We start from the raw sequence: 27,752 nt of genomic DNA, 5'->3' as shown, positions 1-27,752 counted from the left end.
ATGACGGAGAACAAGAATGAGTGGATCCCTGGGTCTGGGGTCCCTTCTGTGGTGCAAGTGAGGCTGCAGCAGGGCTGCGTCAAGAGCAGTGTGGGCAGCAGGGTGAGGGAAGTGATCCTTCCCCTCTGCTCTGCACTGTGAGACCCCACCTGGAGTACTGCATCCAGTTCTGGAGCCCCTGGTACAAGAGGGATATGGAGGTGCTGGAAGGTGTCCAGAGAAGGGCCACGAGGATGATCAGAGGGCTGGAGCTGCTCTGCTGTGAGGAGAGACTGAGGGAGCTGGGGCTGTGCAGCCTGGAGAGGAGAAGGCTCCCTGGTGACCTTGTTGTGGCCTTGCAGTATCTGAAGTGGGCTACAAAAAAGCTGGGGAGGGACTTTTTAGGCTGTCAGGGAGTGATAGGACTGGGGGGAATGGAGCAAAGCTGGAGGTGGGGAGAGTCAGGCTGGAGGTGAGGAGGAAGTTGTTCAGCATGAGGGTGGTGAGAACCTGGAAGGGGTTGCCCAGGGAGGTGGTGGAAGCCTCATTCCTGGAGGTGTTTCAGGCCAGGCTGGATGAGGCTCTGGCCAGCCTGATCTAGTGTGAGGTGTCCCTGCCCATGGCAGGAAGGTTGGAACTGGCTGATCCTTGTGGTCCCTTCCAACCCTGACTGATTCTATGAGTCTGTGGTGGCACATCACACCCCGACGTCCCCTGTTCCAGCCCCTCGCCCCCACCAGGCGGGCATCTGGAAAGCATTAGCCAGCCTGGCTGGCTCGTTAGCTGCTAACGAGGAGAGGCAGTGAGCTCTGGGATCAGAGGCACGCACGCTGCATCCCCCCCCCGAGCTCTCCACAGCCCCTGCCACCAGGCAGTGAATATTTCCTGCACTGGGTCAGCTGAAGTTCTCCAGGAAAGGAAAATAAACCTGGAGAGAGGGCCCGAGCAGGGGGCATGGGCTGGGGAGGGACGACCTGAGCAGCAGCTCTGCCTTGGGGACCTCTGCACTGCCCCAGCTGCGGGGGTCAGGACTGTCCCGTCTCTGCCGTTAAGGAGGTTGGGGCCAGGTGGAGATTGGTCTCTTCTCCCGAGGATCAGCTGGTAGGACGAGAAGAAACAGCCTCAAGTTGCGCCAGGGGAGGTCTATGTCGGACGTGAGGGACAATTTCTTCACAGAAAGGGGTGTCAAAGCCCAGACCAGGCTGCCCTGGGCAGTGATGGAGTCCCCATCCTGGAGGGATTTCAAAGCCATGGAGACGTGGTGCTGAGGGCCATGGCTTAGCGATGACCTGGCAGTGCAGGGCTGACGATTTGGGTCAATTCTGTTCAAGATCTCCTCCAACCAAGAGTTTTCCACGATTTCCACCATCCCATCTCCCTGCCTTGCTCAGCACCAACCCGGCAGCGGCGCGGGCAGGGCTTGGGGGGAGGCTCCTGCAGCGCTCCGGCTCCGCGGGTTGATGTTTCAGGTCCTGATAACCGTGAGCGGTGCAAACAGGCCGAGCAAAACGCGGGAGGATGTCGCCGAGCGGCGGTGGCCGGGAACACGGTGCCGAGCCGAGCGGATCCGTAGCCCCCCGGCGCCGCCGCGCCCGCGCCTCGTAATGTGATGCAGGCGAGAGCCGTGTTGGGGACATCGTCTTGACAGCGGCCGTCCCCCGGGGCTTTGAAACACGACCTGCGCTTCAGGGCTCACTGTCCTGCTCCGTGTGTGCTGGGAGGGATGTCTGGGAGCGGGCGAGGAACATCTCGTACCCCTCCTTTTCCCGGGAGCTGAGAGTGGCTCCATCCCTTCGGCTGGAGGGAGCTCCCGGCAGGGAAAAGGTCCCCAGCTCCTAGGTGGTGACACTCTGGGGTGTCCCACGCTGGAGTGAGGGCTTCCTCCAAACCACACCATCGGGGGATGCCTTCAACACTTCCCATGAAGCTGCTCTTTCCCTTAACTCCCCCCTGCAAAGGTTGGGATTTGCGAGCCCACGTTTCCCTGCCAGTAGCTTTGGCAGAAGAAGCCTTTTCCTGGCCAGAAATCTGAAGAGGACTCCCAAACTGGAGTGTTTCCACCCAAAGCTGCTGTGCTTGTTCTTTACAAACCTTTTGTGACTGAGAATGCTGTTTCTCACCCCACAGACAGCTCTGTCCTTCAGCCACCAGTGTCACCACCAGCAGGACCTCCTGGGACCAAAGGGTTTGTCCTGCCCAAACAGCCCCCAAGTGTCTAGAGAGATGATGAGGGGAGGGTAAGGAGGGACAATAGCACAGCTCCTGGGGACACGAGTCCTGCTTACTCCCCAGAAAGGGAGGGAGGGTTGGCTTGTTGCAGGATGGCTTCTCAAAAGCCATGGCTAGAGCTGAGAGGAGAACCAAGGGTGTTTTCCATCTTAAAAATGAGTGTTTTGGGCTCCTCACCCCAAGTGGGACATGGAGGTGCTGGAGTGTATCCAGAGAAGGGCAATGAAGCTGGTGAAGGGTCTATAACAGAAGTCTTATGAGAGCAACTAAGGGAGCTGGGGTTGTGTGGTAGTTTGAGGGATCCTACCCCCCCACACCAGATAGAATTTCCCTTTCCCCTTCCAATCAGTGTGCAGTGTCCTCATTCTTATTCCTGGAAAGGGGTAAGAGTTATTTCTGTCCACCTGTACTGGGTAAACTCGTGGCCCAGACTGGCACAGGTTGCTCAGCCTGGAGAAAATGAGGCTGAGGGAGACCTTCTGGCTCTCTAAAGCTGCCTGGAAGGAGGTTGGAGCCAGGTGGGGGTTGGTCTCTTCATGCTCCACACATCTCTCTGTTACACAGAGTCACGAGATCACAGAATGGCTTAGGTTGGAAGGTTTAAGGTCACTGAATTCAACTCTTACCCCAGCACTGTCAGGTCACCACCACACCATGGTCCTCAGCACCACATGTCCATGGCTTTGGAATCCTTTCAGGGATGGTGACTCCACCACTGCCCTGGGCAGCCTGGACCAGGCCTTGACAGCTCTTCTGGGGAAAAAAACCCTGTTCCTCATAACCAACCTAAACCCCTCCTGGTGCAACCTGAGACTGTTTCCTCCCATCCTGTTCCTTGGGAGAACAGAACAGCATGGCAGCTTTCCAGACACTTTGCCCCAAGCTTGGAGTGTCCATGGAGTTCATGGGACCCAAGTGCAGGACTCAGTACTTGATTTGCTGAACTTCATCCCATTGTCCTTTGCCCTTGGAGGCAGCCTGGCCAGGTCCCTCTGTAGAGCCTCCAACCCCTCAGCTGATCAACAGCCTGACCCAATGTGGTGCCATCTCCAGTTTGACTGAGGCTACCCTCAGTCCCCTTGTCCAGATGACTGACCAAGAGCCTAAACTGAAGTGGCCCTCCTCAGAGAGAGGAGGACACACAGATGCTGCTCTGAGGAGAAGCAAACCCTCAGGTTTATGCTGAGCTGGGCTCTGGGTCTGCTCTTGCCAGGACCCACTCGGCTGGGCAGCAGCATTGCCTGGGATGCTGAGATCCTCAGGCTGTCCCTCCCCAAGCCCTGGGGCTGTAGTGGCTCCATTTCCCCAGCAGCAAACAGTGCTGCCACAGCTGCCAGTGCCACCATGTCATATCCCATCACATTGTACTTTATTGCTCACTGTGTCACAGGAATAATTTAAGGCCCTTCCCTTGTCTGGGGTGGCAGAAGAACCCTCATCTGGCTCCTGGACTAATGAAGCGTCTGGGATCAGTGACTGGAAATGCTTCCAACACTTCAGCCCAGCGTCTCCTAAATTTAAAAGTCACATTTGTGCACTCAGAGTGGATTTTTCACTTGAAAGATCATTTTGCTTCTACATATGTGCATGTTCCAATCTTCCAGAGATGTTGAATCCAACACAAGACATCTCTGAGTCGAGTCGAGCAACAGCTCTGCCTGAAACTTCTGCTCTCAGGAACCAGCAGCGCCTCACAGGGCCAGCCCAGGCTTCAGCTGGGTGCTGGTGCATACCCAAACCTCCACAGGGGCCAGCCAGCCAGGTGGATGGGTGATGCTCTGTCCACTGGCATGGGCAAAGGTTTGAATCTGGTCCTCAGGACCGCAGTATCCCTCACTCCTGCCCTTCTTGCACCCTTCAGCTGCTGCTCCCCACAGCCACATGGCACCAGCTCTGCATCCCCACCAGCAGCTGCTGTGCCATGCCATGCCATGCCATGCCATGCCATGCCATGCCATGCCATGCCATGCCATGCCATATGGTTCTCTCATCTCATTTCATCTACTTCAACTCCCATGCCATCCTATTCCATCTCATCCCATCTCAGCGTGTTCCTGCCATTGCATCCTATCCCATCCCATTCCAGGGCCCCCTAAACCAGCCACCTGGGTGGTCATCATGCTCCCCCCCACCCCATGTTCCCTCCTCTCTTCCTGCACTGCTGTAGTGAGGATGAGTCACCCCAGATCCATGGTGAGGACACCAGCAGGGCTAGGACAAGCTGTTATGGCACAGACCCCTCTATGGGCTCACAGCCCCTTCCCATCCCAGTTCCCATCCTGTCCTACCAGCAGAGCCCAGCCTAGTGTGCAGGAGGGGTGGGGAGGGGGGCTCGGGGCCTCACACCTACCTCTCTGCCAAGGAAAATATTTACCCAGTGCTGAAACGAGCTGGGCTGAGTGCCCAGGGCTGGGTGACCCCTGGTGGCCTGCCAGGGTTGGGGTACAGCAGGAAGCCAGCCTGAACCAGCTCCATGGAGCTAGAGGAGAAGAGTTAAATACCTGCTGACCCCCCTGCCCCCCAACATCCTCCAGCACATCCAGACAGAGGAGATCCATAGGAGCCTGGATCTGTGCCTGGCTGCAGCGGGGGAGCTCAGAGAGGTGCAAGGAGTGTGCCTGGGCCACCAGGCAGGAGGTCCCCAACATCTGTCTGGCTCTGAGAAAAGTCCTGGGAGCCACTCTCCTTGTGCTTCGACTCAGCCCCCTAGGAGCCCCCCAGGCTGGGACAACCCTTCCCATTCCCCCCCCCCAAGACAAACAGTCTCTGTTGACTCAGGTGCCAGCGACGCCAGGGCTTGGCTGTGCTCTCCCGTCCTGACTGCCAGCAGAGAGGTTATTTATTTGATTTGTCCTTTTCTTGCAGCCTTTCACCCCAGGAAGGTTGTGGTGATGTTTTGGGCTGGGGTGGGAGGCTTCGAGGAGATCTGGCCCCATCCTTCAGTGCTGTCTCCTCTCCTCCTGCTTCCTCCACCAACAGAAGACAAAAGGCACTTCATTTTTTCCCAGGAATGAAGCTGAGTTTTGCCCCCACTCCTGCTTGAGAGGTGCCCTTAGGGTGCCCAGGTGACAGAGGCTGTCACTCTGCCCCCCTCCCTGGCCAAAGCAAGACGTCTGAACTGTGCTCCCTGTTCACGGGGAGGTTTTCCTCCCCTCTGCCTCTCAAAAGACCACACCCCGAATTCTTGGGATGCCCCTGGGCAGCTCCTTATCACTCCTTATCTGGCCAGCCCACATTCCTCCAGGACGAGGAGAGAGCCTCCCCCCGCTGACCTTCACACATATTCTCTTGGACTGTACCTCCTTACATCCCTCCACCAGCCCTGGAAGGCAGGACCAGACGTGAGCCACACCAGCAGGTGTCGTGGGAAGAAGCCCCACGGAGGAGAAGCCCAAGAAGGCCAAGGGGCTGCGGGGGTGCATTGAGAAGATTGTGACCAGCAGGTCAAGGGAGGTTCTCCTTCCCCTCCACCCTGCCCTAGGGAGGACACGACTGGAATGCTGAGGCCAGTTCTGGGATCCCCAGCTCAAGAGAGTCAGGGAATTCCTGAAGAGGGTCCAGTTGAGGTTACAGAGATGCTGAGGGGCCTGGAGCAGCTCTGAGGAGCAAAGGCTGAGAGCCCTGGGGATGCTCAGCCTGCAGAAGGGCAGCCCCAGAGGGCATCTGAGCAATGCTCAGCAAGAGCTAAAGGGCAGGGAGCAAGAGAATGGGGTCTGGCTTTTGTCAGGGGTGCCCAGTGCCAGAACAAGGGGCAGGGGGCACAATCTGGAACCCAGGAGGTTCCATCTGAACATGAGGAGAAACTTGTTTGCTGTGAGGGTGCTGGAGGCCTGGAGCAGGCTGCCCAGAGAGCATAGATTCCAACCCTCCCATGCCTTTGTGATCCTGGGCAAGCTGCTGTGGGTGCCCCTGATTTAGCAGGGGGCTTGGACCGGACCACCCCCAGAGGTCCCTCCCAAGCCCTACTCCCCTGGGATGTGAGGATTTTGTGGGATTCTGTGGGAACTTTGTCCTGCAGCAGATGCTTGTGCCAGGCTGCAGTGGCAGGCCCCTGTCCTTGCCTGGCAGCAGGACGTGGGTGTCCCTGGCACATTTTCACCCATCTCCCTGGTTTTCTTCACTTTTCTCCAGCTTCTCCAGAAGGTTCCCCTTTGCAGACAGCCACCACCCCGGAGGAGCATGTCTCAAGACCTGCAAAGAGGAAGTGGATGAGGCTCTGCCTAGGATGCTGCCCACACACAGTCTGGGGGCAAAGGGCATGCCTGGCACTCTGAGTGGCTGCTCCTGTGCCTGGCTGGTGGGCTTCGTGCTGCAAGAGAGCAGGGATGCTGAGCAGGCTCTGGAGCCCTCCAACACCTTGCTTCAGATGTGTCTGATGAGTTCCTGAGCTTCTACAGGCCTTGAGGAGCTGGGGCAGGGTGGGCTGCAGGCTCTGAGGATGTGAGCAGAGGGTGGGATGAGGATCTAGCAGCAGCTAAGCCTGCCTGGCTGTTCTGGAGATGGGTGACATCCTGGGCAACCTGCTCTGGTGGCTCTGCTTTAGCAGAGGGGTTGAACTGGAGGATCTGCAGAGGGGTTGAATTGGAGGATCTGCAGAGGGGATGAATTGGAGGATCTGCAGAGGGGTTGAACTGGAGGATCTGCAGAGGGGATGAATTGGAGGATCTGCAGAGGGGTTGAACTGGAGGATCTGCAGAGGGGATGAATTGGAGGATCTGCAGAGGGGATGAATTGGAGGATCTGCAGAGGGGTTGAACTGGAGGATCTGCAGAGGGGTTGAATTGGAGGATCTGCAGAGGGGATGAATTGGAGGATCTGCAGAGGGGATGAATTGGAGGATCTGCAGAGGGGATGAACTGGAGGATCTGCAGAGGGGATGAACTGGAGGATCTGCAGAGGGGATGAATTGGAGGATCTGCAGAGGGGATGAATTGGAGGATCTGCAGAGGGGTTGAACTGGAGGATCTGCAGAGGGGTTGAATTGGAGGATCTGCAGAGGGGATGAATTGGAGGATCTGCAGAGGGGATGAACTGGATGATCTGCAGAGGGGATTAATTGGAGGATCTGCAGAGGGGTTGAACTGGAGGATCTGCAGAGGGGTTGAATTGGAGGATCTGCAGAGGGGATGAATTGGATGATCTGCAGAGGGGTTGAACTGGATGATCTGCAGAGGGGATGAATTGGAGGATCTGCAGAGGGGATGAACTGGAGGATCTGCAGAGGGGTTGAACTGGAGGATCTGCAGAGGGGTTGAACTGGAGGATCTGCAGAGGGGTTGAACTGGAGGATCTCCAGAGGTGCCTTCCGGCCCCCACCCTGCTGGGATTCAAGGTCCTGTGAAACGGAGCTCAGCTCCTTTCCAAACCCAGCTGGCCCTGTGTGGTGCTCTTGCTTCTTGGCCCAAGCCTTACTGCTGGGGTCTGGCATTGCTTTTTCAGCAGCTGGGGCTGCAGGCAGCTGCTCCTCCTGCCTTGCTGGCTCAGCACTCAACCCAGCTGAGTCAAGCCTGGCACAGAGCAGCTGGGGAGGTGGCACTGGGAAGCTGCACAGCTGTGAGAGGGTCCCGAGGGCAGTTTCCCACACTCCCATGTACACGAGGTCAAGCATTGACCTCCAGCTAACAAATCCAAGTGCCAGCTGCAGTGTCATCACCTTCCCCACAGGCACCTGCACCCCGTGGGCTCAGGGTGATCTATGCAGGGCCCTAACACTGGAGATCTTCTGAGCAGGTCTGTGGGTGCCTCTGGGGCAGGGATGCTGCCCTGGAACAGCACAGGGACCAGGATGTCTTGAGGGATTCTGAGGTGGCAGGAGAGCAAGCACTGCCCTGGGCAGCCTGATCCAGGCCTTGACAACCCTCAAGGAGAGGAAACTGTTCCTCATGTCCAATCTAAGCCTCTCCTGCTGCAACCTGAGGGTCTTTCCTCTTGTCATGTTGCTTGTTCCTGGGGAGAAAAGGCCAATCCCCACTTGACTCCAACCTCCTTTCAGGGAGCTGTAGAGAGTGAGAATGTCTCCCCTCAGCCTTCTGCAAAGAGTTCAGGCTGGGTTGACCATTAGACAGGTGCCAGAGGCTCTCTGTGAGCCCCTCTGCCTTCCCAGAGGGAAGAGAAAGGGAATCAGGGAGACTGATGGGTTGGGAAAGGAACTAAACCATCTGGGATGGAAATGAGAACAATCCAATGGAATAGAGACAAATGGACACAAGTCAATACCCAACCCAGCCCCCAATGGCACTGTTGTCACCACTGATGCTGGCAGCAGGCACTGGGGAAGTCCCAGCCTGTGGGATTCAGGAGCTGGATTCTGGAACTGGATTCAGGAACAAATGGATCAGGATTGAAGGCAGAACAAACAAAGTCCTCCTTGGACAGCAGGTGCTGAAGAAGAGGCTTGACCCCAGCGATCCCTCAGCTTTCTCCTCAAGAAGACATCCATGGGATGGATTCTCTCACTCTTCACTTTAGGCTCACCTGTCCTGCCTGCCCCTCCCTGGAAGTGCCACCTCTTACTGACTGCATCCCAGCACAGCACACGAGGTTTAGCAGTGACCTTGGTCTGCATACCAGCCCTTGGGAGTAGCTCTAAACACCACCATTATCTCTGCTAGATGCAGCCACTGCCTGTGCAAACATGTCCTGAGCTTCAGAAAGTGTCCTTGCTGGTCAGAGACTGAGCTGAGAAGCCAAATCCCTGCCCAGGATTAGTTCTGGTCTAGCTCAAACCAGGACAGAGGAAGAAATTGTTCCTTACATTCAGCCTAAACCTCCCCTGGCACAGCTTGAGGCCACTTCCTCTCATCCTATCACTTGTTTCTTGGGAGAAGAGCTCAATCCCCACCTGGCTCTAATCTTTCAGGGAAGGACCTTCAGAGAGCCAGAAAGTCTCCCCTCAGCCTCCTTCACTCCAGGCTGCACCCCAGTTCCCTCAGCTGCTCCTCAAAAGGCTAGTCCCCTAGATCCTGCCCCAAACCAGCCCCAGCTCAGCCATAGGCAGGAAAGAGCTGACAGTATCAGCCACTTCCCAAAAGCAAGTGGCAAGGACAAAGCCCTGAACGGGGAAGTGATGTGGTTTTGGAGTCCTCACCCCCACCAGATAAATAGCCAGTCCCTTGGGTGCCACCCACTAGCCCTGATGCCACTGCTCTGGAGCCAGCACCACCAGAGGCACAGACACCCCCAGGTAATGCCACTGCTCCCCAGGGATGTGCTGGGACGGGGCCACTTGGGACAGAGATTGGCCCTGAGGTCACCCAGTGGGGCTGGGATGGGACACTCATGTGTTGCTGCGTAGGGGCTGGCAGGGTGCTCATGGGCACCTTGCCACAGGGTAGATGACTGCAGAAGGGGAGGAAATCAGTGGTGAGAACATCTCTGCAGGGCTGGGCCTCATCTGTTTTCTGCTGAAGTTGCCAAGATACCTCCAGGCTTGTCCTGGTGCTCTGGGACTGGGACGGGATGAGTGCCAAGGTGGGTATGGGGCTGTCCCCTTCCCTCCCCACTGCCAGCTCTGCCTGTGGGATGGGACTGGCAGTGGGGCTGTGGGGTCCCTGTCCCTGAGGAGCAATGTGATGGATGGGAGCACCATGGGGAGTTCACATGAAGCCCTCACCCCAGAGGGATGCTGCCTGAGCATTCTGCCCTCCCCATTTCTCTCTGCACTGGAGGTACCACCAGCTGCAGCTTCCCCTCTTTGCTGCACATTTCTATGGCAATGGCTGACTGCCACCAAAGCCTGAAGAAGTCTGAGGTCTCCCTTGCACTTGCTGGCACCCATGGGATCCCTCAAGGCAGTTTTTCTGCCTGTGGATGCCAGACAGCAATGTGCCCTCGTGGCTAAGAATGCCAGTGAGATCCTAGGGGGCATTAAGCAGAGTATGTCCAGCAGATCGAGGTTGGTTCTCCTCCCCCTCTACTCTGCCCTGGTAAGACCTCATCTTGAGTACTGCCTTCAGGTTTGGGGTCCCCAGTTTGAGAGAGACAGGATCTGTTGGAGAGAGTCCAGAGGAGGGCTATGAGGATGATGAGGGGACTGGAACACTGCCTGATGAGGAGAGGCTGAGGGACCTGGGGCTGCTTAGTCTGCAGAAGAGAAGACTGAGAGGGGATCTAATCAATGTTTGTAAATCTCTGAGGGCTGGGGGTCAGGAGGGGGGACAGGCTCTGCTCACTTGCTCCTTGGGATAGGACAAGGAGCAATGGATGGAAGCTGCAGCACAGGAGGTTCCAGCTCAGCACAAGGGGGAACTTCTTTCCTGTAAGGGTCCCAGAGCACTGGCACAGGCTTCCCAGAGAGGCTGTGGAGTCTCCTTCTTTGGAGCCTTTCAAGGCCTGTCTGGATGAGTTCCTGTGTGACCTGAGCTAGATTGTGTGGTGCTGCTCTGGTAGGGGGCTTGGACTCGATGATCTTTTTGGGTCCCTTCCAAACCTGACATCTGTGATCCTCTGTGATCCTGTGTGATCCTGTGTGATCCTGTGAGAGCCCACTGCAGGGTCAATCACCTCTTCCCTCCTGTTTCCCAGAGCATGCCATCCAAAGGTTCCTCCCAGTTTGGCATGAGGTTCTGAGCCAGATTAAGTCCTGCTCCAGCCTGTGGAACAGGGTTGGCCCAGGCCAGCACCACACTGTACTTGGGCACAGAGAGAGGCTGGGACAAAGATTTCACAGAGAAATGTTGCTAAACATTGTAATTCTGTGGAGATAACAAACAGCAAGGTCCCACCAGCAGGAGCTGGCTGGGCACTGGGGATCTGTGGTCCTGCACCCAAAATCCCTTCAAGGCCACACTGCCCAGAAACTGAAACTGGGAGAAGTGCAGCAGATGAAATGAAACTGGCATTGGAGAGGGGGAGTGAGAGCTTCCTTCCTCCTTCACCCTCAGCCAAGAGGCTGATCCCCGTGGCTATTTCTAGCCCTTGTGTTGTCCTCTCAGCCCCTGGTGTCCCACTCCATGTGTAAAGTCATCTAATGGCCATTCACCTGCCCTTGGTGCTTTGATTTGGCCAGGGAAGATCCCAGGCAAAACTACAGCTCCACTTTGGAGTCTGAAATGTCTCTGTGAACCAAATGAGCAATGAGAAAATGCAGAGCAGGTGCTGGGGGGGGAAGAGGCTGGCACTGGGGCAGACAGTCAGCATGGGGACAGGTGGTGGGAAAGGCTTTGCTGTGCTGATGTGCAACGTGTTCCAAGGGCTTTGGCCACCTCTCCTTGTCACCAGGGTCCCCTCTGCCAAACACCCATCTCAGAGAACAGCCACCTCCCACTGCTCCACCCTAGGACCCCCAGCAGTGCCCGTGGTGCTGCTATGTGCTCGCTCCAGTGTCTTGTGCTCCTGGCCAGCCTCCTCCCACCAGGTATGGTGCCACTAGAGGACCTATTGCCTCCTTCCTACCAGCAAGGGGCCGGTTTCCTGGATTTGCACCAGCATGGATTGGGAGCAGGAGTGCTGGTGCCCTGGTCCTGCCAGGACCCATGTGTGATGCCCAAGGGGTGAGCAGGATGGGCTCTGAAGACCCTGAGACTGGTCCTGGCTCCCCCACAGGCCATGGCATGTTCTGGGAACGTTTGCCAGCATGTGCCACATGGTGTTTCCACGTGGCAGCTTTGCCCGTGGTGCCCATGGGGCTGAGTTCTGGGATGGGGTGGGCATGGAGTGGCAGGGAGACACCCAGGGCCTGATAAAAAGGACAAGGAGTCAGAGTGGAGAGTGAGGAACCTGGTGGGTGCCAGGAGGAGAGCAGGGGGCTGCAGGCCACGCGGTTGTGCCAGGCTGCTGGCACCCTGACCCCCTCCTTCCCTCTGTCCCTCTCCAACACAGCCCTGGGCTCATGGGGAGTCACCTACCCTGAGTCCCTCTGGAGTGTCAGGGGCTCCTGCGTGCTGATCCCCTGTGCCCTCAGCTACCCCGACAGCGTGGTGGCCAGCGAGGGCATCGTGGCCCTCTGGTACAAGGACTACAACGACCAGAAGACGGTGGTGTACCATTCGGCTGCCCAGGAGGTGGACGCTCGCTTCAGGGGCCGTGCCCGCCTGCTGGGGGACCTGGCTGCCCGCAACTGCAGCCTGCTGCTGGCAGAGCTGACGTCGGAGGACGCCGGACCCTACCGGTTCCGCTTTGAGATCGTCAACGGCGACCGCTGGTCGGCGGCACGGGATGTGATGCTCAGCGTATCGGGTGGGTACCGCCAGGAGACCCCTCCCCAGGCAGCTCCCTGCCTGCCCGCCCCCTGTGGGCACCTCACCCTTTCCTCTCTGCCCCCAGATGACTTCGAGAGCCCAATCGTTGCCAGCCCCGAGGAGCAAACCGAGGGACAAACGTCCACCTTGGTGTGCTCCACGCCCTACGTCTGTCCCCCGGGAGATGTCGCCCTACGCTGGGAGGGCTACGACCCACAGGTCTCGGTGGTGTCCAGCCGCTTCCAGCTGGACACGAGTGGGGCTGGCTACTACCTGACCCTCACCACCTCCTTCTCCTGGAAGGACCACTCCAAAAAGCTGCTCTGTGAAGCTTCTTACGGGTCCAAGAAGGCCACTGGGGAGGTCATCCTGCGGGTGAGACGTATGTGGGGAGGCTCTTCTCAGGGGCTGGCTGAGCAGGGCTGGGGCATGGGAACGCTCCTGCCACGGTCGCACCGCCCAGATCTGCCTCCTGCCACCCACCATGCCTCCTGCCTTGCTCTCTGCTCAGGGCTCCTTGCAAAGAGGCAGAGCAGACTCCCCTCCTGCTTCTCCACTTCTTGAGGAGTGAGTCTGTGTGAACCTCATGAGGTTCTGCACCACCAAGTGCCAGGTCCTGAACCTGGGCTGGATCACTCCACAGTATCGGTCTGGGCTGGGGGTGAAGGGCTGAAGAGCAGTCTTGCAGAGAAGGACTTGGGGGTGCTGGTGAATGAAAAACTGGACATGAGCTAGCACCAAAACATGCCTTGGGCTGATCCCAGCACTGTAGGCAGCAGAGCAGAGAGGGGGTTCTGCCCCTCTGCTCTGCTGAGACCCCCCTGCAATGCTGGGGCCAGCTGTGGAGTCCTCGGCACAGACAAGGACGTGTTGGAGTGGGGCCAGAGGAGGCCACAGCAATGCTGGTGGGGCTGGAAGGGCTCTGCTGTGAGGCTAGGCTCACCACTACTCACCATGCCTGCCTGTCCTCCCACAGATGCCCCAAAGGACACCCAGGTGTCAGCCACCCCCTCCACACAGAACATCTGTGTGGGTGACACAGTGTCCCTCACCTGCGAGGTGAGCAGCAGCTACCCTCCCATCTCAGCATACCACTGGTACAAGGATGGGGTGGCCATAAGCACTGAGAAGACCCTGACCCTCCGAGATGTTCAGCGTGAGGACTACGGGCAGTACCACTGTGAAGCTCAGAATGCCATGGGGGTTGGCACAGCACCTGCCCTGACCCTCTATGTCTTCTGTAAGTGGCCCAGGACCTTTCCTGAGCCTGAGGCTCTGCTGGAGGAGGGGTGGGGCTGTGGGAGTGGGAGGTAGGTTATCCATCCAGTCTAGACTGGAGTGGGCAGGGAACTGGCACTGGAATGGGCAGGGAACTGGCACTGGAGTGGGCAGGGAGCTGGCACTGAAGTGGCCAGCACTGGGTGGAAATCCAGGAGCTGGTGAATTTGTGGTGGAGATCTGTGATGCCTCCGTTGTGCCACACCTGCACCCTTCATGGCACTATCTCCACCATGCCATGCTGGCTCCCTTCATCCTTCGTGGTGCTGCCTCCATCGTGCCACACCAACATCCCTTATCAAACTCGAACACCTCCTGCCTCCATCTTCATCATCCTTGGGGATGGAAGGCCTCCTGCTCCTCCCTAGACTGTCTCCCATGCTGCAGGGCTTGGTGGGATGGGAAACTGCCCTGCTGCCTCCAAGGCCATCCTGAGCTCAGTCCTGTCTCCTCCAGCTGCCGAGATCTCAGTGAGGCCTGCGGCCGAGGTGCGGGAGGGGACAGCCACCACCTTGTCCTGTGATGTCCCTGTCAGGGAGGGCCAGGACCTCAGCTACACCTGGTACAAGAACAGTGCCTGGCTCAAGGAGGGCCCAGCACACACCCTGCTCTTCCACCACGTGGCTGCCACCGATGCTGGCTATTACTCCTGCAAGGTGACCAACGACTGGGGCAGTGACACATCCCAGCCCATCAGCCTGAGCGTGACATGTGAGTGCCCATGGCTCCTTCTGGGGCTTGGGGGGCAGTGTCCCCATCAGATGAGGGTCCTTTTGTGTCAGCAGCTGCACAGCTTCACCTGAGGCAGAACACAGTCTCTGCCCTGAATGCTGTAGGTCTGGTTGAGAGGGAGGTTGCAGCCCTGCTGGGTAGAAGTTGATGTAAAGCATGGAATCATGGAATTGTTTTGGTTGGAAAAGACCTCTAAGATCATCAAGGCCAATCCTTAACCCAGCACTGCCAGGTCACCACTAAACCATGGCCCTCAGCAACACATAGCCATGAGTTTTAAACCCCCGTGGGGATGGAGACTCCACCACTGCCCTGGGCAGCCTGGGGTTCTGCAAGCCGGGGTGGGGGGACACACAATTCAACCAGTCTTAGGTTTGGCTTGGGCACTGCTGTGAGGAAATACAACTGCTGAGATGAGGGGGGAAAGCAGCTCCGAGGAGCTCAGGGCACCACCCGCAGGCATCACCCGCACCACCGGCACCTCCCGAGCTGCAGCACCTTCTTTGCTCTCACAGACCCTCCCCGGAACCCCACCGTGACGCTCTTCCAGGAGACCCAGGGCGGCCGGGTGGCCATCGTGGGCTGTGCCGTGGACAGCCACCCTCCCGCCGCCATGGCCCTTTACCGTGGTGCCACCCTGCTGGCAGCCAGCGGGTGGCAGGCAGCCCCGCGCCAGCGGTTTGGCGTCGCTGCCGCCCGCAACAGCCTGCGGCTGGAGATCCGCGGCGTGGGGCCGGGGGACGCCGGGGAGTACCTCTGCACCGCCACCAACGCCCTCGGCAACGCCACCGCCGCCAAGCTTTTCATCCCCCGCGGTGAGTCCTGCTGCTCCTCCTGCCAGCTCCTCACGGGCTGGGGTGACGCTGAGCCCTTGGGGCTGGCTCTGAGGGGCTGCGGCACCAAGCTCTGAGAGCTGCAGGGAGGAGTCACCTCCGGCAGCAGCACAGGTTAGGGGGGCACCTGCTGGGAAGCTGCAATCAGGAGAAGGACCCGGGAGTGATGGAGACAGGGGAAGGGTGAAGGTTTGCTGCGGAAGCTTTCTCTCCCTCCTTGACATTCCTCTCCCATCCCTCCTGCAGCTACAGAGGTTCTGATCCAGCCCTCAGCAGAGGTGCAGGAAGGGACAGCCGTCACCTTGACCTGTCTGGGGGATCAGGATGAAGCAGAGGAGACCTTCTACACGTGGTACAGGAACAGCAAGAGGCTGCAGGAGAGCTCCTCCCGAGCACTGCGCTTCCCCAGCATCCGTGCTGAGGACGCAGGAGCTTTCCAGTGCCAGCTCCAGCGCCGCAACAGCAGCCACACCTCGGCGGCCGTCCCGCTCCGTGTGCTCTGTAAGTGCGCCCCAGGCAGTCTGGAGACGACAGCAGCTTGGGTGGCAGCGTTGGTCTCCTAGTGCTTGTCTGCTGGAGGGCAGAGAGGGTCTACAGAGGCACCTGGCCAGGCTGGATTGATAGGCTGAGGTTCAGCAAAGCCAACCAAGTGCTGTCTCTTGCACTCAGGTTACAGCTGTCTCACAGATACTCCAGGCTTGGGGAAGAGAGGGTGGAAAAATCAGACCTGGAAGTGTTGTTGACCCAGGGTTTGGGGTAGGGCTGGACACCTGCACTCAGACCATGAGTTCAAGCCAGTGGTGCCCAGGGCACGCAGATCCCTCACAGAGAACTGTCAGAGGAAACACCCTGGGGTCTAACATATGGAAGGTCATAGGAAGAGCTGCTCAGGTGACATCAGGCAGCACCAGTCCAAAACAGTTCTTGGTGCTGTCTCAACCCCAGGAACCCATGAGCCAACCTCATGAAGTTCAACAAGACCAAGCGCAAGGTTCAGCAGCTGAGTCAAGGCAATCCCAAGCACCAATATAGGCTGGGCAGGGACTGGCTTGAGAGCAGCCCTGATGAGAGGGACTTGGGGTTGCTGGTGGATGAGAAGCTCAGTATGATCCCTCAGTGTGCTCTTGCAGCCCAGAGAGCAACCAAAGCCTGGGCTGCAGCAAGAGCAGTGTGGGCAGCAGGGTGAGGGAAGTGATCCTTCCCCTCTGCTCTGCACTGTGAGACCCCACCTGGAGTACTGCATCCAGTTCTGGAGCCCCTGGTACAAGAGGGATATGGAGGTGCTGGAAGGTGTCCAGAGAAGGGCCACGGGGATGATCAGAGGGCTGGAGCTGCTCTGCTGTGAGGAGAGACTGAGGGAGTTTGGGCTGTTCAGTCTGGAGAGGAGAAGGCTCCCAGGTGACCTTTCAGTATCTGAAGTGGGCTACAAAAAAGCTGGGGAGGGACTTTTTAGGCTGTCAGGGAGTGATAGGACTGGGGGGAATGGAAGAAAGCTGGAGGTGGGGAGAGTCAGGCTGGAGGTGAGGAGGAAGTTGTTCAGCATGAGGGTGGTGAGAGCCTGGAAGGGGTTGCCCAGGGAGGTGGTGGAAGCCTCATTCCTGGAGGTGTTTCAGGCCAGGCTGGATGAGGCTCTGGCCAGCCTGACCTAGTGTGAGGTGTCCCTGCCCATGGCAGGGGGGGTTGAAACGAGATGTTCCTTGTGGTCCCTTCCAACCCTGACTGATTCTAGGATTCTATGATAATATTCTCACCAGAGGCCTTATAACCCACAGTTCCACCAAGGCAACCAGTGATGAGCTCCTTCCTGGAAACCCAAGGTGGGCAAGTGGGCATCATCCAGTGCACCGTTGAGAGTGACCCAGAGGCCAGCCTGACTCTGTGGCAAGGAGAAGAAGCCATAGCCTGCACCCAGGGCTGCCTCCCGGCCCCTAACCCCAGGGTCCACGTCACCTTGTCCTACAACAGCCTGAAGGTGGAGATCTGGGAGGTGGTGCTGGAGGATGAGGGGACCTACGAGTGCTGGGCTAGGAACTCACTGGGCAATGCCAGCGTGGCCATGGACTTCAGAGCTGAGAGTGAGTGTGCTGGTGGGGTGGTGGGTAGGGTAGAGCCTGGTCTCACACTTCCCTGCTGCCTTTGGGAAAATCCTGGGAGAGGGGAGGGGGAGGAGGGAATGCCAGGGAGCAAGAGTGGTGGTGGCAGGATGGGATGAACAGAACCAGCCCATGAAACCCAGAGCATCAAAGAGCATCTGTCTTGGAAGGGCTGTGGTGAGCAAGTCCTGGCATTTAGGTGGAGCTTGGCTGGGGTTAAAGGGGGGGCTGCTACAGCAGGAGGCTGTCCCAGCCCCTCCAGCCTCTCCTGGTGGGTTTTGAGGCTTTCCCCACGGCCATGACAAGGGTTCCCTTTGCGCTTGCATTGGTGAGGTCACACATCAAACACTGGGTTCAGTTTTGAGCTACCCTCTCCAAGAAGGACATTGAGGTGCTGGTGAAGGGTCTAGAGCAGAAGCCTTGTGAGGAGTGGCTGAGGGAGCTGGGAGTGATCTGCCTGGAGAAGACTGAGAGGAGACCTTCTGGCTCTTTCCAAATTCCTGAAAGGAGGCTGCAGCCAGGTGGGGGTTGGTCTCTCCTCTCAAGGAACAAGTGACAGGACAAGAGGAAATGGCCTCGAGTTGCCTCAGGGGAGGTTTAAGTTGGACATGAGGAACAATTACTTTCCCTCGAGGGTTGCCAAGGGCTGGCCCAGGCTGCCCAGGGCAGTGGTGGAGTCTTCATCCTTGGAGGGGCTTTGAAACTCTCCAGGGTGTAGCTGTGGTGCTGAGGCCCATGGTTCAGTGGTGCCCTGGCACTGCTGGGGTAAGGGTGGGATCAATGATCTTGAAGGTCTTTTCCAGCCAAAACAATTCCACGATTCTGTGATTCACCTGCTCGTGGCACAGCTGCTGGCAGACCTCAGGAGGGGCTGCAGTGCTGACCGCGGTGGCTGATCTCATGCTGGTGCCTGTCTGCCTCCTGCCTGTAGCTGCCAGCATCTCAGTGTCCCCATCCTCCCGCGTGCTGGAAGGCCACACTGCCAACCTGACCTGTCACCTCAGCAGCCACTCCCTGGCACTGCCCAACTTCACCTGGTACCACGACGGGCAGCGGCTTGCCGAAGGCTCAGCCTCCTCCCTGCTCTTTCAGCCTGTGGCCAGCAGGCACTCGGGGCTGTACCGCTGCAGCGCCACCACGGAGGGCAGCAGCCGGAGCTCCGCCGCTGTCTCCCTGGACGTGCTGTGTAAGCATGGGCTGATGTCCCCAGCTCCTTCTCATCCTGGGCTGTGCAGCCTGGGCCCCTGCACGTGTGCCCAGCTCTGCTCAGGCCTGTGGGGGGTGCACGAGTGGGTCTTGGAGTCCGTATGCATGGGGAAAGCTTCTTGCTCCCTGAAAGGGGGTTGAGGTGAGGTGAGAGTTGGTCTCTCCTGCTGAGAAACAAGTGATAGGAGAAGAGGAAACGGCCTCGAGTTGTGCCAGGGCAGGTTTAGGTTGGACATGAGGAACAATTTCTTCATGGAAGAGGTTGTCAAGGGCTGGTCCAGGCTGCCCAGGGAAGTGGCAAAGTCCCCATCCCTGGAGGGGTTTCAAAGCTGTGGAAATGTGGTGCTGAGGGTTTAGTGGTGACCTGGACTTGGTGGCCCTGAAAGTCTTCTCCAGTCAAATACATTCCGAGATTCTATGTTCCTATGCCCTGGGGCTTCCTCCTGTGGACGTTTCCCTCCTTGCCACCACCTGCAGTGTCTGAGTTTTCCTTCTGACCCAGTGTGCTCTCGATGTGTGCATGGCCAAGTGACCCTGCAGCTTCTACACATTTGAGGGCCACGCTGAGGCACAGTCCACCAGTGGGACTGCTCTGGGTGAAGCTGTCACTTGCAGATGGTGTGGTCTCTCTGGTCCTGTACTGGTAGAGACCTTCCCTTCATCCCTGCAGCTGAGGTAGCTTTTCCTTCTCTCTCTCTCTGGAGGATCTGACAGCCACCATTCTCTGCCCCCATCACAGATCCCCCCCGGGACCTCCACTTGACAGCATTCCTGGAGGTGGAGAGAGGCCACCTGGCCATCTTCCAGTGCTTGGTGTCAAGCAACCCTCCTGCCCAGCTGGCCCTGCACCGAGGTGAGGAGCTGGTGGCCACCAGCGGTGGCGGCAGCAGTCCGCGGGTCAGCGTCTCGGCTGCCCCCAACGCCCTGAAGGTGGAGATCGTGGACGTGACACCAGCAGATGAAGGCAGCTACCACTGCACGGCCACCAACGCACATGGTGCCACCACAGGGCGACAGTACCTCCGTGTGCAGAGTGAGTGCCACTTGGTGGCTAACCTGAAGCCACTGAGAAGGTGATGTCCCCATCGATGCTGCAGGGAGGTCCCTGCGCAGGGGCTCAGGTGCAAGACCCAGCAGCACTGAAGTCACCCAGGGGGTTAGCAGGGCTCCTGGGATGAATTAATTTCTTGGGTTGGGATATGGCCTTCAGATTGGTTGCTCCAAGTGTGTCCCCACAGATGTGTAAACACAGGAGCTGGGGGTTGCACTCCCACCCAGTGCTGCTGGATTCCACTCCAGCTCTGGGGCTATTTCCCCCATGCACCAGACACCTGATTCCAAACTCCTCAGCTCTGGGTACAGATTGCCCACCTGGACTGGGCACTGCTGAGGACACACCTTGAATCCTGGGTTCAGTTGTGGGCCACTTGCTCCAAGAAGGACATTGAGGTGCTGAAGAGTGTCCAGAGAAGGGTAACAAAGCTGGTGAAGAGAACAGGTCTTGTGAGGAGCAGCTGAGGGACCTGAGGTTGCTCAGCCTGGAGAAAAGGAGGCTGAGGGGAGACCTTCTTGGCTCTCTCCATGCTCCAGCTGCCCGAGTCCTCATCTCACCATCTGCAGAGGTGCTGGAAGGAGGAGATGTCTCCCTGACATGTCAAGTGGCAGGGGAGTCACAGGGTGACACTGTCTACTCCTGGTACAAGAACAGTGAATGGCTTCAAGAGAGCCCAGACAACCTCCTGTCTCTGCCCCACATCACCAGCAGTGCTGCTGGCTCCTACCACTGCCGAGCCCGCAGCCCCTCGGAGACCAGCACCTCCCCGGCTGTCAGCCTGCGTGTCACCTGTGAGTGGCACCCTCCTGGGAGCCCAGGAGAGGGGAACAGGACACTGGGGGTGGGATGGAGCCAGGAGTGCAGTAGTGCTGGCTATGGGATGGTGCTGTGGGTGGGACAATGATAGGGATGGGGATAGTGTCAGGAATAGGATGGTGCCAATGACAGCTCCAGTGATGGGATGGCACCAGGAATGGTGGTGCCAGTTATATTTTCAGTGCTAGCATGGTGCCTGAAATGGTGCTGCAGGGGGGATGGTGCTGGCAGTAGGACAATGACAGGGGTGGGATGGAAATGGGGATGATGTCAGGAATAGGATGGTGCCAGTGATAGTTCCAGCGATGGGATGGTTTCTGGAATGCTGCCAGAGGTGGGATGGTACTAGACATGAGAGCCCTCCTGGGCCAGAGTGGGGCCCTTGGGTGGCTCTTGGTGGGCACTCGGCATTTGTTCACCATTCTGGGCAGATCCTCCACGGGTGCCAGTGCTGACATCCTTCCTGGAGACCCCCGGTGGGCAGCGAGGTGTCCTGCAGTGCACGGTGGACAGCAGCCCGCAGGCAGAGCTGGCTCTCTACAAGGACCAGGTGTTGGTGGCCTCCACGGCGCCACCTCAACCCATCACCCTGCCACGGCACAGTGTCACCTTGGCCTTCAACACGCTGCGGGTCAGCATCAGCCCCGTGCTGCTGGAGGATGAGGGCGAGTACCTGTGCTCTGCCAGCAATGCCCATGGCAATGCCAGTGCCATGGCCACCTTCACGGCAGGCAGTGAGTGAGGGGCTGGGGCTGCCTTTGGGGAGGGTCAGGGGATGGGGTTGGGATAAAGGCATCAAAATTGGATGTACTGAAATTGGAGAAGTGTGGTGCCAGGGTGCTGTGGTCAAGAGGTGGAGATAAGCACCACTGGAGGATCACAGGATCACAGGATGTCAGGGGTTGGAAAGGACCCAAAGAGCTCATTCAGTCCAACCCCCGTGCCAGAGCAGGACCTTACAATCTAGCTCAGGCCACACAGGAACACATCCAGACAGGCACTGAAAGTCTCCTGTAAAGGAGACTCCACAGCCTCTCTGGGCAGCCTGTGCCAGTGCTCTGGGACCCTTCCGGGAAATCAGTTCCCCCTTGTGTTGAGCTGCAACCTCCTGTGCTGCAGCTTCCATCCACTGCTCCTTGTCCTATCCCAGGGAGCAAGTGAGAAGAGCAGGTGAGAAGAGGATGCTCACTGAGAGCAGCCCTGTGGAGAAGGGCTTGGGGGATGCTGGTGGTGAAAAGCTGGACATGAGCTGGCACTGTGTGCTCACAACTCAGAGCCAGGTGTGTCCTTGGCTGGTCCCCAGCAGTGTGGGCATCAGGGGCAGGGAGGGGATTCTGCCCCTCTGCTCTGCTGAGACACCCCCTGCAGTGCTGGGGCCATCTCTGCAATCCTCAGCACAGCACAGACAGGGACCTGTTGGAGCAGGGCCAGAAGAGGCCACAGCAATGATGTGAGGGCTGGAAGGGCTCTGCTGTGAGGCCAGGCTGAGAGAGTTGTGGCTGTTCAACCTGGAGAAAAGAGGGCCCCAGGGAGACATTTCTGTGGCCTTTCAATTCTTCAAGGGGCTGATAATAAAGATGGAGGCAATACTGTAGATGTGGCCTCCCCAGGGCAGAGGCAGCTGGCCAGCACATCTCCATCTCTTCCAGACCACCCTGAACACAATCTCCTTCCCCTTCCACTGCAGCTACCAGGGTCTGGATCTCCCCCTCCCCAGACGTCCGGGAAGGTGATGCTGTCAACCTGACCTGTGTGGTGGACACCAACGATGAGGAAGCTCTGAGCTACACCTGGTACAAGAACAGGGTCTGGCTCAGCAGTAGCTCAGCTCCAACCCTCACCTTCCCCACTGTTGCTGCTGTTGATGCTGCTTCCTACTACTGCTCTGTTCAGACCCCGGTGCGGAATCGCAGCTCAGCTCCTGCCACCCTCAACGTCCTCTGTGAGTCACAGAATCATGGTCCCGTTTGGGTTGGAGGAGACCTTCATGTTAGCCAAGTTTAACCCTGAGCCCAGCACTGCCAGGTCTCCACCAAACCATGGCCCTCAGCATCACAGCCCCATGGGTTGAAACCCCTTCCAAGAATGGGAACTCCACCACTGCCCTGGGCAGCCTGGGCCAGGCCTTGACAACCCTTTTAAGGGTAGAAATTGTTCCTCATGTCCAACCTAAGCCTTCCCTGGAGTCCTTTTCCTCTTATCCTATCTCTAGATCCTTGACATGTTATTTGTCTCTTGGCCACTCTCAGCTGGGAACCCTCCTAGAATTATGGTCTGGAGACCCTCCAGAACCAGGCAGTGGGTCCTGCCTTAGCTTTAGAATCTCAAAATCCAGTTAGCTTTTGTTTCAGGTCTTAAGTTGAGTTTTGTACCTCTGGTTCCTCAGTGTGTCACTTGTCCTTGGTTAGGGGTCAGTCTCCTTGGCTAGGAGCTCTGCCTGCACAGGTCCTGTGTTGCAGGCAGCAGAGCCCAGCAGCAGAGCATCAGCCCTCAGCTCAGAGCCCAGCTGAGCCTGACCTGAGCACCACAAGCTGGATCTTCCAACTCGCCCAGATGCTACTTATCCTCCTCTTCCCGACATCCTCTCTGGCAGACCCCCCCAGGAACCTGCAGCTGAAGGCCTTCATGGAGGGTGGCAAGGGGACCTCAGTCATCCTCCTCTGCACCGTGGAAAGCAACCCCCTGTCCCACATCACCCTGCTCAAGGAGGGGCAGCTGGTGGCCTCCAGCCCCTCTATGGAAGGTGACCACCTTAGGCAGAGCATCCATATCTCCTCTTCTCCCAATGTGCTGAGGCTGGAGCTCCAGGAGGCCACTGAGGAAGATGAGGGTGAATACGTGTGCTTGGCACAAAGTCAGCTTGGCAGCACCCACACAGCCCTGCCCCTCCGTGTGCACGGTGAGTCTGTGGGTGGTGGCATAAGGGGCTGGGGACCACCTGAGGTGGATTGGTGTTGGCAGCAAGGGGTATGGACCAAATAACTTGGGCAGCAGAACATCACGAGGGTCTGGAGCAGTAAGAAGTTGGTGGGAGGGCAGGAAGGCGGCTGCTGCCCGCTTGGGTGGGCACCCAGTGAGCACCCACCTTATAGGATGGGGTTGAGAGCTTTGGAGCTGGGAAAGGCTCTTCCCGAGGTGACCAAAACTTGTGCCAACTCTGTTCTGCTCCTCTCAGCCATCAGGGTGGTGGTCACACCCTCCACCGAGGTGCCCGAGGGGACCGACGTGATCCTGACCTGCCAGGATGTGGGTGCCCACCCGGGCACACTCTACACGTGGTACAAGAACGGCAGATGGTTGGTGGAAGGTTTTGACGCCTCCTTCGCCCTCCCCAGCGCCTGGCGAACGGACGCGGGTGTTTACGGCTGCCAGGCGAGCAGGGGGCCGCGGCGCCGCTGGGCACCCCCCGTCAGCCTGCGGGTGCTGTGTGAGTGAGAGGCGGCTGCGTGGGCCGGAGTGAGGCGGGCACACGCCGGGGCCGCGGCGGGCGGAGGCGCAGGGCAGCCCCGCGGCGGGGGCGCTGCGCTAGCAGGGTGGTCTGTGGCGCCACCTGGTGGCAGTTTACGGCAGGCCGCTGACAGCCCCTGGTCTCTTGCGCGTTCCCACCCCTCGCCCGCGGAGATGCCCAGCCCTTGCGTCACGTCCCTTGTCCCCCCCTCTCTGCAGCTTGTCACCCCCCAAGCTCCGCGAGAGAGAGGGGCATGGCCATAGGCTCCGTTTGGTTGGAGGAGACCTTTAAGAGGCCACGAAGCTCTTCGGGACCTCTAAGATGCTGTACCGTTGTGATTTTTAAAGTCATAGGATAGTTTAGGTTGGAAGAGACCTCAAAGCTCATCCAGTTCCAACCCCCTGCCGCAGGCAGGGACACCTCCCAGTAGGACAGATCGCTCAATGCCTCACCCAGCCTGGCCTTGAACACCTCCAGAGAGGTTGTGGAACACAGAATCACGGAATGTGGTCGAAGATTCTGCGATTCTGTGCTCCACAACCTCCCTGGGCAGCCTGTGCCAGTGTCTCACCACCCTCACTGGAAAGATCTTCTTCCTAACATCCAGTTTCAATCTCCCCTCTGCCAGTTTAAATACATTCCTTGTCCTGTCACTACAAGACCTTGTCAATAGTCCCTCCTCAACTCTCCTTTAGCCCCAGCTCTCATAGCCTGTCCTCATAGATCAAGTCCACTCCATCCCTTTAAGAGCAAGACTATTTGAAGGCCATCCATAGTCCCTTGCCACCAGAGCTGTCTGGGGGGGGGGGGGGGGAAGAAAGGTTGTCTTTGCTGTTGCTCTTGCAGATGCACCCCAGGAACCATCCTTTGTCTCCCTGGTGGAGTCCCAGGGTGGGCATCATGCCATCCTGCTCTGCACTGCTGACAGCTTCCCACCCTCTGACATCACCCTGCATCGAGGTCATGGCCACACTCCACTGGCCTCCACACGGGGACCAGCTGACCCACGCTTCATAGTCCACTTGACGCCCAACTCCCTGCGGCTGGAGATGGTGGAGTTGGAGCTACAGGACACAGGGCTCTATATCTGCTCCGCCAACAACAGCTATGGCACTGCCTCCTCGGCCCTGCACCTGGATGTGGGAGGTGAGGGTGGCCCATGCTGGAGTCCTAAAAGGTCCTTCCATGGGGCTGTGGCTCCTGGCAGCCTTTTCTGGGGTCTTGGGGTTGGTGTTGTCCTGTACAAATCCAAGCCTTGGGCATCCTTTGACTTCCCAATCTCCCTTCTCCTCCTCAGGGGTCAAAATCGTGGTTGAGCCTTCACCAGAAGTCACTGAAGGCACCAAAGCTATCATGACTTGCTTGGGCATCCCTTGGGTGGGCAAGGAGGCCAACTACACCTGGTACAAGAACAGCAGGTGGCTACAGGACGGACCAGTGGCCTCTCTTGCCCTCACCCATGTCTCCAGCACTGACGCCGGCTCCTACCGCTGCCGGGCGAGCGGCACACGGGGCAGTGCCACCTCGGCCCCGCTCAGCCTCAGTGTGCTCTGTGAGTGTCCCCAGCTCCCGCAGGGACAGGCCACAGGCAGGATGGGCTGCAGAGTCCCTATCATGCTAGCCTCAGTGTGCTCTGTGAGTGTCCCCAGCGCCCGCAGGGACAGGCCACAGGCAGGATGGGCTGCAGAGTCCCCAACACGCTGTGTGCATCCAGCCCAGCATCTCACATCCCACCTGCATGGTCATGCTGTGTGTGGTGTGAGGCCCTGCCTCCTCTGCTTCCTCCTCTCCCTTCGGACCCAGGGAAGAGGACATTGGTGTCTAGCAGTGGCTACACCAAACTGTGTATGTCCCCTCCCTGGAAGTGTTGGAGGATAGGTTGGATGGGGCTCGGAGCAACCTGATCTAATTCCAGATGTCCCTACTGACTGCAGAGGGGTTGGAGTAGATGACCTTTAAAGGTCTCTTCTAAAGATTCTGTGATACCCCTCAAAAGTCAGATTTAGAGTCGGTGTGCTCCAAGCCAGAAAGTGCTCTCCAGCTAAGGAGGGGTGTGAGGAGCTAGAGAAAGATTGAAACTACCAGCCCAGGGCTGGGTGGGCTGGAGCTGCTCCACACTGGAGGAGCACACAGCCCTTGTTGAGCCTCCAGGCCAGCATGAGAGGAGGTCCCACACCATGGACCGCTGCCAGCCCTGTCTCCTGCCCACAGACCCACCTCGGGATGTGTCCATCAGCACCTTCCTGGAGAACCGCAGCGGGCAAGTGGGCATCCTGCTGTGCACGGCCGACAGCCACCCGCCTTCCACCATGCTCCTGTACCACCACGGCCAGCTCCTGGCCTCCAGCCTGGCCCCAGCCGCTTCTCCAGCATTCCGAGTGTACCCCTCCCACAACAGCCTGCGTGTGGAGCTCCAGGATGTGGGACCAGAGCATTCGGGCGAGTACATCTGCATGGCCAGCAGCCCCCTGGGCAATGCCACCGCCAGTGCCTACTTCAGTGTGCACAGTGAGTGGGGCTGCCCCCAACCCTGAGGTGCTGGGGTGGCTAAAGTGATAGGACAAGAGGAAAGGACCTGAAGTTTTGCCAGGGGAGGTTTAGGTTGGACATGAGGAACGATTTCTTCATGGAAAGGGCAGTGGTGGAGTCCCCATTCCTGCAGGGGTTTCAAAGGCTTGGGGGGGGGGGGTGTGGGGTGTGTGTCTCATGCACGTTGACCCAGATTCAGTCGCAGAGAAAAGGGGCTGGGAGGTGTCACCCCCTGCTCAAGGCTCCCCAAACCACCCTACCAAGCCATCAGCTCTGCTGTGGATCTGCCCTGAGTTCTCTCTGCCTGCAGCTCTCACCTACCTCCAGGCCCTCACTGTAGTGGCTGCCCTGCTGATGGCTCTTATCTGTGTGGCCACCTTGACTGTTCTGGCTGTGAAGCTGTGGCCCAGGTAATGTCCCTGGATGAGATGGGACGAGGTGGGGACAGGCACCTTGGCCTGAGCTGGCCCATGGAGGGGAGCAGGGGTGGCAGCTCCTTCTCCTCCCTTCCAGGATGAGGAGGTTTAGGGGCTTGTCCAACTCTGAGGACACCTTTGAGCTGAGGAGCAAACAGGAGCGAGCTCAGGTAAGGACTCTGACGGGGTCAACTTTGAGCTCCCAGGGAATGCCCATGGAGGATCTGTGGATGATGGAGAGCATGGGGCTGGGGGCTGTGGATCTAGGCTCACACGTGGGCCAGGATCTGGCCCAGCCAGGCTGCTGCGTGATGCCACCACAGCCTTGGCCACCCTTGTTGGAATCAGGGAAAGAGCAGGAGGGGCAGAGCCTGCTGAGCACCGGAATTACCCCTTGCAGGCTCATCCTAGAGGGGCTTCACAGCTCACAATGGGTGGTGGCCCCTCTGGGTGATGCCCTGGGTGCTCCCCTGACCTTATGAGCTACAACCTTAACTAACCCCAACCTTTTCCAGGTGGATGGAGCTTCCTAAACCAGTGCTGGTTTGGCTCAGGAGCAGTTATAGCAGCTGGTACTGGAACCATACAGCCTCAGCTTGGCTGGATCCAGGCCCCAGGGATAACCTAGCCCTGTTCCCATTCCTTCTCAACCCCTCTCCTGTCCCGTGCTGCCCCTCATCCCTCCCCACCATGGATGTTGTTCTTATGCTGGGCATGGCTGGTGCTTGTCACCACCCGTGCCAGGCACTGGCAAGCTGTGACGGATCAGAGCTGCTCTCTTCCAGTGACAACCTCAGGAGAAAAATAATCTCTCCGTGGTGGTGCAACCCCAGGAACAACCTCTCCTGTCCATCATCCTCCTGTCTCCTCCACCCCTCCAAAGCCACCATCCCAGAGTGCTGCCCACAGCCCTTCTGTGTGCCAGGGCCTCCCTGTGTTGTTCCTGCAAATAAACCACAAC

General features: G+C 58.3%; 1 protein-coding gene across 1 annotated transcript; it reads left to right on the top strand.

Annotated features, from left to right (window-relative positions):
- SIGLEC1 (sialic acid binding Ig like lectin 1) lies at positions 1-27,752 on the top strand. The gene is made up of 24 exons (XM_064151840.1): positions 1-102; positions 1,449-1,580; positions 2,107-2,216; positions 11,487-11,563; positions 12,028-12,384; positions 12,472-12,768; positions 13,363-13,626; positions 14,121-14,375; positions 14,912-15,211; positions 15,476-15,730; positions 17,002-17,304; positions 18,254-18,508; positions 19,268-19,561; positions 20,119-20,373; positions 20,830-21,132; positions 22,086-22,340; positions 22,992-23,297; positions 23,574-23,825; positions 24,693-24,992; positions 25,144-25,398; positions 26,058-26,354; positions 26,686-26,785; positions 26,889-26,961; positions 27,307-27,752. Exons 1-24 carry the CDS (start codon positions 1-3, stop codon positions 27,322-27,324), a joined length of 5,415 nt encoding a protein of 1,804 aa, XP_064007910.1. The 3' UTR covers positions 27,325-27,752.

Source organism: Pogoniulus pusillus, chromosome 11 (assembly GCF_015220805.1).
Source record: "Pogoniulus pusillus isolate bPogPus1 chromosome 11, bPogPus1.pri, whole genome shotgun sequence".
Taxonomy (NCBI): domain Eukaryota; kingdom Metazoa; phylum Chordata; class Aves; order Piciformes; family Lybiidae; genus Pogoniulus; species Pogoniulus pusillus.
This window is presented reverse-complemented; position numbering and strand designations above follow the sequence as displayed.